At 36.3% G+C, this 15,727-nt stretch overlaps 1 protein-coding gene across 1 annotated transcript in view; it reads left to right on the top strand.

Moving 5' to 3' along the window:
- dpr8 (defective proboscis extension response 8) overlaps nt 1–15,727 on the top strand; it is a 245,019-nt gene that overhangs the window by 50,676 nt on the left and 178,616 nt on the right. Inside the window, exon 2 of the mRNA XM_067785894.1 lies at nt 4,557–4,726. Within this exon, the coding sequence (XP_067641995.1) occupies nt 4,557–4,726 (170 nt within the window). The remainder of the gene's footprint in view (nt 1–4,556; nt 4,727–15,727) is intronic.

Here is a 15,727-nt window from a genome sequence, read left to right as displayed (position 1 = left end):
AGGTAAATATGAACGAAAGAACTAATGAGTTGCTAAGAGCTCCAGGGCAAATTACTGTAATTACATTTAATTGAAAGAATATTTTTTCACATATATACGTTTAAACACATACCTACGTACAGCAACGAGCAGAAAAAAAGCAGTGGCAGCCTATGAATTTTGTAACAGAAACCCATAAACCCTTTCGAGGAAATTCAAAATCTCGAGAAAGTTTTACGAAAGTTCTGGAGCTCACTGAATTATTTTAAATATGCAGTTTAGTAGTTAAAGGTTTCTCAAAATTCTCACTAATTTTTTAAAGTTTCTTTTCCGAAGAGTGTTTTTCGTATTTTCTTCAAAAGTGGGGTTTTTTTTTATATCGAGAACACCCTTAAAAAAAAACAATTTTTGGAGAGCTTTACCTTGGCTTTGGTGCTTTTGCTTACTCAGAAAGTTCAGAGAACTATAAGTAAAATGTTTGAAATTTGTTTAAGATTTTCTCGACTACTATCGCTCACCAGGTGGCTTCTCAAATCAAACTGACTCTCACGCCTCTACTGTTGCTGCTTTTATACTGTGGGATTTCCTCGTTGCATCTTCTAGGCGCTTCCAGAATTTACCTAGTTACTGGTATATAATTATAACTACAGATGCACGTGTATAGCTCTCATATGCACGTGTATTTGTAAGCAACGCTTTCACAATTACAATTGCATATTTTTGGGAGCATCTCAGAAAAGATATCTGCATGTGTTTGTGCGTTGCTTCTCCACAGATGTTGAACATCATTAATTTGCGCTTAACGGACTTGGTGATTTGAAAGTTTCGAAACAAGTTATGCCAGGGTCGCCTCGCGAAGGTGAAGGACGCCCCTGTGTCTGGGAGAACAAGGGGGTAGAAACTAGGTTCCTTCAGGCACTATCACGTGCTCGTCGCTGTTGCAGTGGGGCCGTATGTAGTTGTTATTGATGTTGATGTTATTGATAATATTGGCTCGAAAAAACGCGATGTGAGCTCTGCCGTCTCTGGATTTGATAAAGAAGTAATAAGTGGCTTTTGCAGTAAATGAGAACAAGACTAAGTACTTCAAGGAAGAGTTAGCGCATTGGCAGCTACGTCAATATTGGCGGATATTAATTCGAGACCATGAAGGATTTCGTGTATTTGGGAACCACCACTAACAGCAAAAATAATAATGAGCTTTAAGCAGACATGACGATATATCAGCGAATAAAAATCCAAAGGCTTTGTTGGCTAGGTCATGCTATGCGAATGGAGGAAGACGCTCCGACCAAGAAAGTATTTCGGTCGACACCATAGTTTGGAAGCAGAGGAAGGGGGAGGCTTCCATTGGGTGGGAAGAGGGAGGTGGAAGAAAACTTGACCTCTTATGATGCTCCCGGTTAGCATCTGTTATAGCTAAACAGGGATAGCTAGCGTAACTTGCTACGAAACGGGCAAAATCCCTTAGTTGGCGTCAATTAATGATGATTATGATGATGAGCGATGGTACTATTAAAATTGTTATTATGAACTTTATTTTTTATTGAGCGCTTGCCAAATATTAAATAATAAACTAAATTAGTGGCAAATTGCTTTCCTGGACACATTTGAATTGAGACAGAAACCAAATGATATGTCAGATGCTAACTTATAACTTTATTTTATTCTTACAAGACAAAGTTTATACGGAGTTTAAAATATGACAAAACAGTTAAAGCACATGGTTTTCGTATATCAAAAAAACTCCATAGCTTATGCTCACTTAAACAAACATAATGCCAAAATTTTAATCTCCCACAAGACCATTAAAATTTGGTGCATTATAATTAATTTGTTCTATTATCACTTGATTAGAATTTTATTATATTTACTTCATTGTTTTAGTTGAATTTAGAATTGGTATTTAAATCTTTTGCGCACACTTACACTTGCACACATTTGTCTAGATCTTTTTTTTTTTTTTTTTGTTTTGCACGCTGAAGTTGTAATCACAGCATTCAAAATAGTTTTTATGTAATTGCGGCATGCCACAAGTCCATTAAACGCGTGCTTACAATATTATCTGTTTTACTTTTTATTGTTGTTCCCTATTGTTAATCTCATTGTACACAAAACGCTAGTCGGCTAACGCGAACCGCCCGTTGATCGTTTGTTTGGTTTTGTTAACCTCATTTACTTTTTATACTTAGCGTGCTTTGCACACAGAGTATATTAACTTTGATTGGATAACGGTTGGTTGTACAGGTATAAAGGAATCGAGATAGATATAGACTTCCATATATAAAAATCATCAGGATCGAAAAAAAATTTGATTGAGCCATGTCCGTCCGTCCGTCCGTCCGTTAGCACGATAACTTGAGTAAATATGGAGATATCTTCAACAAATTTGGTACTCTCGCTTACCTGGAGCCAGAATAGATTGGTGTTGAAAATGAGCGAAATCGGGTCATAACCACGCCCACTTTTTGTATATATAAAATTTTGGAAAACACAAAAAACCCGATAATTTAGTAAATAATACACCTACACACTCTTGATAAAAATTTGGGAAATTTTTCAAAATTGGCGTGGCACCGCCCACTTATGATAAAATCAATTTTACAAATATTATTTGTCATAAATCACAAATCGTTACCTATCGTAACAAAATTCGGCACAGAGGTTTCGCTTACTATAGGGCATGATTTGAAGAAAAATTAACGAAATCGGTTAAGGACGCGCCCACTTTTATACAAAAGATTTTAAAAAGGGTCGTGGACGAATAAAATAAGCTATATCTTTGCAAGAAAGAGCTTTGTACCAATGTTATTTCATTTTCCGTATTTATAACAATAAATAAAAAAAACTTCAAATTTAAAAAAAATGGGAGTGGCACTAAGCAATTTTCTATGTTTCGGGAGCCATAACTCGAAGAAAAATTAACGGACCCTAATATAATTGGGTACACAAATTTTCCCTATAGCAGGAAATATTTCTAATGAAAATGAACGAGATCGGTTAAAGACCACGCCCACTTTTGTATAAAAGATTTTTAAAGGGTCGTGGACGAATAATATAAGCTATATCTTAGCGAAAAAGAGCTTTGTGTCAATAGAATTTTACTTTCTAAATTGAGTTATAACATTAAATTGGAAAACACTAAAATTTTTGAAAACTGGTGTGGCACCGCCCCTTTTATGCCAAGCAATTTTCTATGTTCCGGGAGCCATAACTCGAAGAAAAATTAACGGATCGTAATAAAATTCGGTACACAAATTTTCCCTGTAGCAGGAAATATTTCTAGGGAAAATGGACGAGATCGGTTAAAGACAACGCCAACTTTTATATAAAAGATTTTTGAAAAGGTCGTAGACGAAAATAATAAGCTTGACTTAGCAAAAATTAGTTTTGAATCAATGATATTTCACTTATCAAGTTTTATTGTAAGAGGAAATGTGGAGATATTTGTTTTTTTTTTTAACGGGCGCTGCCACGTGTTATGTAGAAAAGTAATTTATCTGAAATGAAATGTACAATTGAAGCTCACGCTGAGTATATAATGTTCGGTTACACCCGAACTTAGACACCTTTACTTGTGTTTTTTTTTTTTTTTTTTCAAACGCTAGCAGCTATATGCAAAACATGCAACTTGTCACGCATACATAGTGACAAACTTCTATTTCTAACTCAACCTTAACTACAATGTTTGGGCTTTAGGGGTTACCTTATTCATTGGCCTCTCCGTTGTGTGCCATTAGCTGTTGTCATTAGGTTTTATTCGTGCTTTGTTTGTGTGTGCGTTGTTACTTCGAGTATTCTGTTCTCACTTGTACACATACAAACACATAAACATAAAAGGCGAAAGTGATATTTCCTACCCAAACCACTTTACTTTTACTGCTGCTGCTGCTATTGTTGTTGTTGTTGTGTGCATTATTCAACATCGTACGTGTTGACAACACTTAGTCATTATACAATAACTGACATTAGCACTTTATAATTCATAATTGCTAAAGTTTGTAGATAATGCAGACAAACACACAAATTCACTCACACAAAAGCAAAGGCACAAAGCTGCATGAATTGGCACACAGAAGAAAAAAAAATTATAATTTAATCCCTTAAGTGTTTCGGTATTAACACAAGGAAATTTATCTAAATCGCTTACACATTTAATATTTGTTAATCACAAATGGGTAATTTGAATTTACAAACAGCATTACTTATGTACGTAAAACAAAAGAGGGAGTAAGAATAAAGAGATTCGCGACTGGAAAACTTTTTATAAAAGCTTATGTTTTACTGTGGTTATAACATCCTAAAACCTTTCAGTGGTAAAACCCTTTAGTGGCAAGAAATGAGTATACACAACAGTGAATGCCATTCTTAACGATTTTTAAAGGGGGTGTTTTTCCTTATCCCCATAGACTTTTTTATGGAGGGCATATAGATTGTATTTCATTTGATGCAGCATATCGTAGAAACCCCCATCTTCGCTGCAGTGATTGTATTTGCGAAAATTTTGTTACATTAGTGATTTTATAATATTTCTTTGAATTTGCATTTTATAAAGTTTTTTCTGTCTTTTCTTTCAGGATCACTTGAGGGTGCTTCGAAACGCTTTTTCACCGACTTCCTGCAAGATCTGCCTACGCCAGGTACTGGTGGACCCACATTTGATACATCAGTTCCGGCGAATATAACGGGACTAGTAGGCAAAACAGTGAAACTTACTTGTCGTGTGAAGAATTTGGGAAATCGAACGGTAAGTGTAAACAAACACTATATATTTGCTTTGGCGATTCAGAATCCAAGATTACATATAAATACTATACAACTTTGTTAATCTACAACTAAAACAACCAGGAACCGTTTTTAATACTTATTTTAAAATTTTGAAATCAAAGAGTCAGATAGAAGGAATTGCGCTATTTGTTATTTGAAAGCAGCAAAGTAATGCTTGTGAGCTAGATTCGGTTAGATTGAACTGGCCGGTCCACGAGAATCTCAGATAGATTGAATGAATCCGTAGTGTTACTAGAAGTTTTTTAACGACCAAACTAAAAACCCTATCAAAAATCAGGACCTATGTTATAAAATATCTCCGTCTTCTTGGCAAATACTAGAAGCTTCGTAGGACTTAAGCCACTCGCTGCTTCTAGATCTGACAACTTTATCACTCCCAATAGCTGAAGTCCTAGCCTGGCAAGCGCAGGGCACGAGCACAGAATGTGCTCAATCGTTTCCTCCTCCAACCCGCACTTACTACAACTACTATCACTGACCGAACCTAATTTAAAGGCATGTGACGCCAGAACGCAGTGTGCAGTCAGAATACCCGTCATGAGTCTGCAGTCCTCTCTTTTTAATGATAGAAGCAACTTTATTAGTCTAAGGTTGTAAGACCTACACTTTACAGCCCCGCGCTTGAACTCACGCCTTTCCTGCTTGGTCGATCATGTGCATCTCTCGCCTTCGCCATCTGTGTACACATGTATCGCCTCGTCCGCCATTTGAGCACCTTTGCTTGCGAGACAAATAATATATGTATATCTAAAATAACGTTTTTCAAAAAAGTAAAATGCTAATTTTCAAAGTCGACTAAAAGTCAAAAATAAAAGCTTAAAGTTTTTTTTTTTGGTTATAGAAGTCAAATACAAAAGTTAAAATTGGTTTTTTGTAATTTTTTTTCGTCTTCTATTTCGATATTTATAAATAAGGATTATTTCAGAAGCCTTTGGCAATCATTTCGGGATTACTCCAGTGTTATTTAGTGATCATCTTCAGATTATTTGGGTATCGTATTGGAATAATTTCGCGGCTATTTCCAAACGGCTTCGGGATCATTTCGGTAATATTTCGGGATTTTTTAAGGACTTTTTTGGGATCATACCAGGATCTATTCGGAAATATCAATCAATTTTTGCACAGAACCATAAAAACTAAATTTACCACATAATATTAAAAATACGTTGTTCCTAGGTAGACCACACTAAAGGTCGAGAATTAGGATAGGTGCTTAACGTGAGTACTTGCCAGTGGATGACTCAACCCTACATTTTAGCAGAGTCCTTGGTACCAATTAGCTTGTAATCGGATGTTCCAATCACAAGTTCTTACCTTGTTCTGATATGGAGTATATCAAGCTCCCGCCATTTTGTGGATGATGGCATCCGGTTGCAAGGCAACTCCACCTTTGATTCCATCACTATTCTCTTCTATGCACAAGTATTTCGCTGTAATATATTCTGATGCTATGGCTCATCAGATACATGATACGATTCCACAATTTTAATAAAAGTATTAAGGGATATAAATAACCTTTTCTGAGCACCAGGAATAATAATAAAACAAAACCTGCTTCACAATTAAGGGTGTGTGATAAACCTTTCCAACACATCAAGGTCCAAAACGTACGTTAGCTGTGAATAACTACAATGATGTCATCTATAGGATAAAAATGAATAACAAACACTTCGACGTCATCTATGAGGTTGAAATGACAATTCGTCGTGAAAAACATGATTTTAATGTTAGCGAATTCTCATTAGAAATATGAATAGCCGTATGTAGGTACGACGCTCGTTTACTCTTAAGATGCATCCTCATTAATCACAGGTACTAGTACTTTAACTTAAGATACAATGTCAACGTTCAGCATTGCCTAACGCAGTTTCAAACATTTCAAAAAGAAGGGTGAGCACAGACCCACTCTTACCCCTAGTGGGTTAGGGGATCAGAATATACCCGCGGTAGGTATGCCTGTCGTCAGAGGCGTCTAAAATATCAGATTCAAAGGGTTGTGTAGCGCAACCCTTTCAGGTTAGCAGCACAATTTATAGCTTCTCCAAACACAATTGTCAACCTCACCTATCCGTGGCGAATCCTGCTTCATTAACAGCCGAGGCTCTGGTGACCCCGAAATCTTCATGGCTCTAGGAGGTGAGAGGGCTGTATGGCCAAGAAGGTCGCACGTGGTCATAAAAAATTGTTCCCGAGAAGGTCGGGCTTGGTACCGGAACGTACCGGATCTGCATCCGGCAAAGGACCATCAACATCCATAACACTCCCCAAGGCCTTCGGGGAGCCTCCTTATCGCTACTACAACAACAACCCACTCTTACAATTATTAACTTTAATCAACAAACGAAAGTCATATACTAACATTTCAAAAGAACACCCAATTTTCAAACAGCATTTTACATGTAGTTACCGTCCCGCCTATTTATGGAGAAAATTAAAAAGGAGCACGACGCAAATCGGAAGAGAAGCTCGGCCTATAAAATCTTCGGAGGCTATCGCGCCTTGCATTTTTTTCGACTTTTGTTTCACATAATGTTAGAAAAGTAAGGGCCAAACAAAAATTATAGAGAATATGATTTATGAAGAACCGGTTCCGAAATAGTCCCGAATCGATTTCGAAAATAATACCAAAGTGATTCCGAAACGGTTTGGAAGTATTACCAAAATTAGTCCAAAACAAGTAAGGAAGGCTAAGTTCGGGTGTAACCGAACATTACATACCCAGCTGAGAGCTTTGGAGACAAAATAAGGGTAAATCACCATTTAGGAAAAGAACCTATGGTAACCCTGGAATGTGTTTGTATGACATGTGTATCAAATGGAATGTATTAAAGAGTATTTTAAAAGGGAGTGGGCCATAGTTCTATAGGTTGAACCCATTTCGGGATATCGCCATAAAGGTGGACCAGAGGTGACTCTAGAATGAGTATTGTACGATATGGGTATCAAACGAAAGGTGTTAGTGAGTATTTTAAAAGGGAGTTTTCCTTTCTTCTATAGGTGGACGCCTTTTAGAGATATCGCCATAAAGGTGGACCAGGTGTGAGTCTATAATGCGTTTGTACGATATGGGTATCAAATTAAAGGTATTAATGAGGGTTTAAAAGGGATTGGCCCTTAGTTGTATATGTGAAGGCGTTTTTCAGATATCGACCAAAATGTGGACCAGGGTGACACAGAAGGTCATCTGTCGGGTACCGCTAATTTATTTATATATGTAATACCACGAACAATATTCCTGCCAAGATTCCAAGGGCTTTTGATTTCGCCCTGCATAACTTTTTCATTTTCTTCTACTTAATATGGTAGGTGTCATACCCATTTTACAAAGTTTTTTCTAAAGTTCTATTTTGCGTCAATAAACGAATCCAGTTACCATGTTTTATATTTGATATAGAATTATGGCATTTTTTCCTTTTTGGTAATTTTCGATATAGAAAAAGTGGGCGTGGTCATAGTCCGATTTCGGCCGTTTTTTATGTCAAGATAAAGTGAGTTCATATAAGTACGTGTACTAAGTTTAGTAAAGATATATCTATTTTTGTTCAAGTTATCGTGTTAACAGCCGAGCGGAAGGGCAGACGGTCGATTGTGTATAAAACTGGGCGTTACTTCAACCGATTTCGCCCACTTTCACAGAACAGTTATCGTCATAGAATCTACGCCCCTACCAAATTTCACAAGGATTGGTAAATTTTTGTTCAACTTATGGCATTAAATGTATTCTAGACGAATTAAATGAAAAAGGGCGGATCCACGCCCATTTTGAAAATTTCTTTTATATTTGTATTTTGTTGCACCATATCATTACTGGAGTTGAATGTTGGCATAATTTACCTTTAGACTGTAAAGATATCAAATTTTTTGTTAAAATTTGCCTTAAAAATTTTTTTTTTTCAAGTGGGCGTGTTCGTCATCCGATTTTGCTAATTTTTATTTAAAACACAAATAGTGATTGTAGTAACGTTTCTGCCAAATTTCATCATGATATATTCAACGGCTGCCAAATTGCAGCTTGCTAACTGTTAAATTACCTTATTTTAAAAGTGGGCGGTGCCTCGCCCTTTGACCAAAATTTTATTAATTCTTTTTCTGCGTCATAAGGTTAATTCACCTACCAAGTTTCATTCCTTTATCCGTCTTTGGTAATGAATTATCGCACTTTTTTTGTTCTTCGAAATGTTGGATGTCGAAAAAGTGGGCGTGGTTGCAGTCCGATTTCGTTCATTTTAAATAGCGATCTGAGATGAGCGCCTAGGAACCCACATACAAAATTTTATCAAGATACCTCAAAATTTTCCCAAGTTATCGTGTTTACGGGCGGACGGACGGACTGACGGACATGGCTAAATGAATTTCTTTTTTCGCCCAGATCATTTTGATATATAGAAGTATATATCTATCTCGATTAGTTTGTACTGTTACGGATTGCCGTCATGCGAACAAAGGTCTGTGAGCTCTGCTCAGCTAACTATAAAAAATCAAGAATTAGTATGTAAAAAAACTCCAAAGTAGGTAGCAACCAACAAATTTTTTGTAAATTATGATCGATATAAGCTCTAAGAGATTGTGAGCTTTAAGAAAATATATTATTGAGATCTTTTTTGAAGATCATTTACTATTTTTTCCCCAAAATTTTTGTTATAATACATACAATTTTCAGGAAAATCTCGAAAAACCCGCTTTATTGATTTTCGAATTCGTATAAATTTTTTTCTATGTACCGGTATGATGAAAAGTTTTTAAATTTTCATTTGATATATGTTTTGAAACATTTCACTTCTTTTCAGCTGGCATTAATCTAACATCGACTGTCTATTTTGACCGGACCATCTGTTATTTAGAGCAAAATGTAATCTTAGTTGTTTCATGAAACTACGCAAGTGCAATAAACTTATATTGCACTTGTAAATTTACACTTTAGACCAGAGGTCGTCAGGTAGTGAAATAATTATTCGTGCTCATTTCGCCCATATTATTATTCTCTTTCATTTAGTAGTAGCTGAACAAATAGAGTAGAGACTTCGAGAGAGGCTACTGTCAACGGCACATTTTCGTTTTGATTGTTTAGTATTAGCAAAATATTTTGTTTTACTTTTTCGTTGGACTAGAAAAATGAAATAGTATTTTTATTACATATTTATAACTAATTTTTTTTAATGCTAACAAAATGAGTGCACACCTACATATTAGCTTGTTGCCCGCTAATCAACGACTAACCCACAATCACTGCGATGATTTTACTCTTACGGACACAGCCACAGTTTCTACCACCGCTTGAGACAAAACAATTATTTTTGAAAGTACTACTATTTTTAACATAACTGTTATGCCTCGAACTTTTCGAAGAAAATAGTTAAAACTTGCTTAATTAGTTAATTGCCAAGCAAAATCTTAACACTAAAAAATATTACAAAACAACACAGAGTTTACAACAGCAATAACAAAAAAGACAAGTAAGGAAGGTTAAGTTCGGGTGTAACCGAACATTACATACTCAGTTGTGACAACATAAGGGAAAATAACCATGTAGGAAAATGAACCGAGGGAAACCCTGGAATGTGTTTGTATGATATGTGTATCAAATGAAAGGCATTAAAGAGTATTTTATGAGGGAGTGGGCCATATTTCTATAGGTGGACGCCATTTAGGGATATAGCCATAAAGGTGGATCAGGGTTGACTCTAGAATGCGTTTGTACGATATGGGTATCAAATGAAAGGTATTAATGAGCATTTTAAAAGGGAGTGGGCCTTCGTTTTATAGGTGTTCGCCTTTTCGAGATATCGCCATAAAGGTGGACCAGGGGTGACTTTAGAATTTGTTTGTATGATATGGGTATCAAATGAAAGGTGTTAATGATTATTTTAAAAGGGCGTGGGGCTTAGTTCTATAGGTGGACCCCTTTTCGAGATATCGCCATAAAGGTGGACCAGGGGTGACTCTAGAATTCGTTTGTGCAATATGGGTATCAAACGAAAGGAGTTAATGAGTATTTTAAGAGGGAGTGGGCCTTAGTTCTATAGGTGGACGCATTTTCGAGGTATCGCAATAAAGGTGGACCACGGGTGACTCTAGACTTTGTTTGTACGATATGGGTATCAAATGAAAGGTGTTAATGAGTATTTTTAAAAGGGAGTGGGCCTTCGTTTTATAGGTGTTCGCCTTTTCGAGATATCTCCATAAAGGTGGACCAGGGGTGACTCTAGAATTCGTTTGTGCAATATGGGTATCAAACGAAAGAAGTTAATGAGTATTTTAAGAGGTTGTAGGCCTTAGTTCTATAGGTGGACGCCTTTTCGAGATATCGCCATAAAGATGGACCAGGTGTGACTCTAGAATGCGTTTGTACGATATGGGTATCAAATGAAAGGTATTAATGAGTATTTTAAAAGGGAGTAATCCTTAGTTCCATAGGTGGACGCCGTTTCGAGATATCGCCATAAGGGTGGGCCAGGGGTGACTCTAGAATTCGTTTGTGCAATATGGGTATCAAACGAAAGGAGCTAATGAGTATTTTAAGAGGGAGTGGGCCTTTCTGGACCAGGAGTGACTCTAGACTTTGTTTGTACGATATGGGTATCAAATGAAAGGTGTTAATGAGTATTTTTAAAAGGGAGTGGGCCTTCGTTCTATAGGTGTTCGCCTTTTCGAAATATCGCCATAAAGGTGGACCAGGGGTGACTCTAGAATGAGTTTGTACGATATGGGTATCAAATTAAAGGTATTAATGAGAGTTTTAAAAGGGAGTGGTGGTAGTTGTATATGTGAAGGCGTTTTCCAGATATCGACCAAAATGTGGACCAGGGTGACCCAGAACATCATCTGTTGGATACAGCTAATTTATTTATATATGTAATACCTGCCAAGATTGTAAGGGTTTTTTATTTCGCCCTGCAGAACTTTTTCATTTTCTTCTACTTAATATCGTAGGTGTCACAACCATTTTATAAAGTTTTTTCTAAAGTTATATTTCGCGTCAATAAAGCAATCCAATTACCTTACCATATTTCATCCCTTTTTTCGTATTTGGTATAGAATTATGGCATTTTTTTCATTTTTCGTACTTTTCGATATCGAAAAAGTGGGCGTGGTCATAGTCGGATTTCGTTCATTTTTCATGCCAAGATAAAGTGAGCTCAGATAAGTACGTGAACTGAGTTTAGTAAAGATATATCGATTTTTGCTCAAGTTATCGTGTTAACGGCCATGCGGAAGGACAGACGGACGACTTTGTATAAAAACTGGGCGTGACATCAACCGATTTCGCCCATTTTCACAGAAAGCAGTTAACGCCATAAAATCTATGCCCCTACCAAATTTCAAAAGGATTGGTTAATTTTTGTTCGACTTATGGCGTTAAAAGTATCCTAGACAAATTAAATGAAAAAGGGCGGAGCCACGCCCATTTTTAAATTTTCTTTTATTTTTGTATTTTGTTGCACCATATCATTACTGGAGTTGAATCTTGACATAATTTACTTATATACTGTAAAGATATTAAATTTTTTGTTAAAATTTTACTTAAAAAAAAAAATTGTTTAAAAGTGGGCGTGGTCCTTCTCCGATTTTGCTAATTTTTATTAAGCGTACATACAGTTATAAGGGTAACGTTCGTGCCAAATTTCATCATGATATCTTCAACGACTGCCAAATTACAGCTCGCAAAAATTTTAAATTACCTTCTTTTAAAAGTGGGCGGTGCCACGCCCATTGTCCAAGATTTTACTAATTTTCAATTTTGCGTCATAAGTTCAACTCATCTACCAAGTTTCGTCGCTTTATCGGTCTTTTGTAATGAATTATCGCACTTTTTCGGTTTTTCGAAACTTTCGATATCGAAAAAGTGGGCGTGGTTATAGTCCGATATCGTTCATTTTAAATAGCGATCTGAGATGTGTGCTCAGGAACCTACGTACCAAATTTCATCAAGATACCTCAAAATTTACTCAAGTTATCGTGTTAACGGACGGACGGACGGACATGGCTCAATCAAATTTTTTTTCGATCCTGATTATTTTGATATATGGATGTCTATATCTATCTCGATTCCTTTATATATGTACAACCAACCGTTATCCAATCAAACTTAATATACTTTGTGAGCTCTGCTCAACTGAGTAAAAAATTTAAATGCTGAAAAGAACGAAATTGGAAGAGCATTTTCGTAGGAACTCGAATAGAGAGATGCGGAAGGAAGTACGCAACATTGTTGAAATGATTTCATTGCTTATTATTAAAATTAAATGTGTTGATTTTACCTTCAGTGCAATGGTTATACCGACGAGTAGATGTATACGTACCTAAATGGACGCTACACACATAATAATTATCTGGAGAGTAAAGTCCTAAACTCAGCATGAACACTGCAGAATTCAATAGACGTTGCAATGGAACGGAACGTTGCACAGCTTTTTACAGCGAATATGCTACAACAAAACAAAAACTACAAGAACAACATAAAAAACAAATGACGCGATTACACAGCGGGATTTATTATTGCCCGTAGTTTGACTGCAGTGGGTTGGCATGAATTTAGGCACCCCTGCTGACTTTACGAGGCATACTTACGAAAATAAATTTCAACAACTAAATATTTGTCATGTCGTCCACCCAGCGTATGGCGCAGTGATTTTCTGTTTTTTTTTTTTTTGCTGTTGCTGTAGTTATACAACCACTTGCATTACACGTTTGGCTTTTGAAGTGTTGACAGGCGAAAACACTTTGGTAAAAGTTGTAATTTCATGCGTAAATTGTTTGCACATTTTACTGTCATTGACACACAAACAATATTTGTTGTTTTTTGTTATGCATTTCCTTTTTGTTGTTGTTGGTTTTGAAAACGTTTTGTTTTTGTTTTTGTTTTTTTTTTTACTTAATTAGCGATAATGCAGAAAAACTGTCAAACTCTTCGGCGCCGCTTGCCAACAACTTTTAGTTAAAATATATTAATTCGAATGTATTTCTGTGTGCTAAAGTAAACTTCCCTTTTTGCTGTTGTGGTTGTTTTTGCAATTTGCTTAATTTTGCATAAAATGCACTACATAAAGATATTTTTGTTTCAAGCTCTTTTTTTAACCCAATTACTCTTTCTCTTTTTGTTAATTCGCTTGTCGTTATTTCTCAGTTTCATGAAAATTTGTTTATTTCCGCTTTCAGTACGTACCCTTTTGCTGTTTATTGTTGTTGCTTTTGTTGCAATGGCTTTCGAAATTAATTAACTGTTGAAATTTTTGACTGCACGCAAGATTATGTGCCATAAAATGGGCAGAGTTTTTCACTTCACTTTTACAAAGCATACAATTTAAACAAATAAGGTTTAGAGACTGGGACAAGAAGTTAATGCAAGCGGAGTTGAGGTGGTTCAAAGTACAGTAAGTAGGTCGTAGACTGCATCAGAGAGGACGAGTGCTGCTAAGTACTTAAGTATTTGGGTCTTTTATATTTTTCACTTTATTCACTAGCATATGTGTACATTAGGCTGGCGTTTTTTTCAGCTTATACGGAGACGTTGAAATTTAAATTCTACTTCTTACTACAAAAAAAAAATATAATAGTTTCAAAATAGTTTCGAACATAGATAATTCCAATATAATGGACTAATTAGTGACCCATTTTCAATGACAGGTTATTCGGAGGTTTTCGATGATAATTGATGTCATACCCGTAGGCGTGATCGCAACCATATCTACTAATTACTGCTGCTGTTACGTAACTGTAGCCTTATTCGCACCCTTGACCGCAACCCTTACCGTAAACCCAACTGTATTATTAATCCTAAATGTGTCTGTCACCGTTATGGTATTCGTAATCATAACCGTAACAGTTACTGAAACTGATCTTGTAATCGTAATTGGTGTCGTAACCGTAATCATAACTGTAACCGTAATCGTTAAGAAAATTATTAGCTTAATTATAATCGCTGTCGTAACCGTAACCGTTATCGTAACCGTAACCGTTATCGTAACCATAACCATGATCGTACGATTAATAGTAACAAAAAACGTATCTTCATCATAACCATAACACTAATCGTTATCGTAACAGTAACAGTAATCAAAGTTGTAACCGCATAACAGCAACAATTTTCCAACCGTAATTATAATAGCAACAGCAATCGTAATCGGCACCGTAACTGTAACCAGAAAACTCCTTTTAATAGCATCCGCAAACACAAGCGTAACTGTAAACGTTATCGTGTTCAAACCCATTTTCCGTCTTCTTATATCTCACGTTGCAATGAAAAAACTGATAAGGTAGGTGAACAGGGCGCTTCCCCCGAAACTCGTACTGTAGACGAGGATCAAATGAAGACGAGATTTACACACGATCGATCAAGCAGGAAAGGCATAGAATCGAGCGCGGGGCTGCAAAGTATCGGAGACCATGTACAGATTTTACAACCTTAGATAAACAAAGTTACTCTTATTATAGAAAGGAGGAGCCTGTATGCTCATGATTTTTTTCTGACTGGGAACTGTTTTCTGGCTCTGCATGCTTTTAATTATGCCTAGTCAGTGAGAACAGATGGAAGAAGTGCGGGTTGTTGGAGGAAACCACCGAGCCCGTTATTTTGTATTCAGGTCTCGTAGAGGTAAAGAGGGCGCTCCACAGTAATCAGCGGCGCACAGCATAGCCGGTTCGCCAATACTGACCAAATTTTTTTTAACAAGATCTCTCCGTCCGTTTAAAACTTGAGAAATTTAATCATTGTAATCGTCTATTAAAGACCGTCAACAACCTGCCTGTAATGTTATTCCATGAGTGTCCTAGCTAGATGAGGGCAGCTGTGAAGGAAGTATTCAGGAATTCACTGCCCCGATCGAAATCATTAATTCTGATTTCCATGTACTACTTAATTGAATTAAGAAATGACTATAAGTTTATAAAGAAACCTATTTTGGTCTGATATAAGTAATTTTTTTACGCAGCTAGAGAAGGGGCTATGTCACTCAGATATTTG

This window comes from Eurosta solidaginis, chromosome 4, assembly GCF_040869045.1.
Source record: "Eurosta solidaginis isolate ZX-2024a chromosome 4, ASM4086904v1, whole genome shotgun sequence".
Lineage (NCBI taxonomy): Eukaryota > Metazoa > Arthropoda > Insecta > Diptera > Tephritidae > Eurosta > Eurosta solidaginis.
This window is presented reverse-complemented; position numbering and strand designations above follow the sequence as displayed.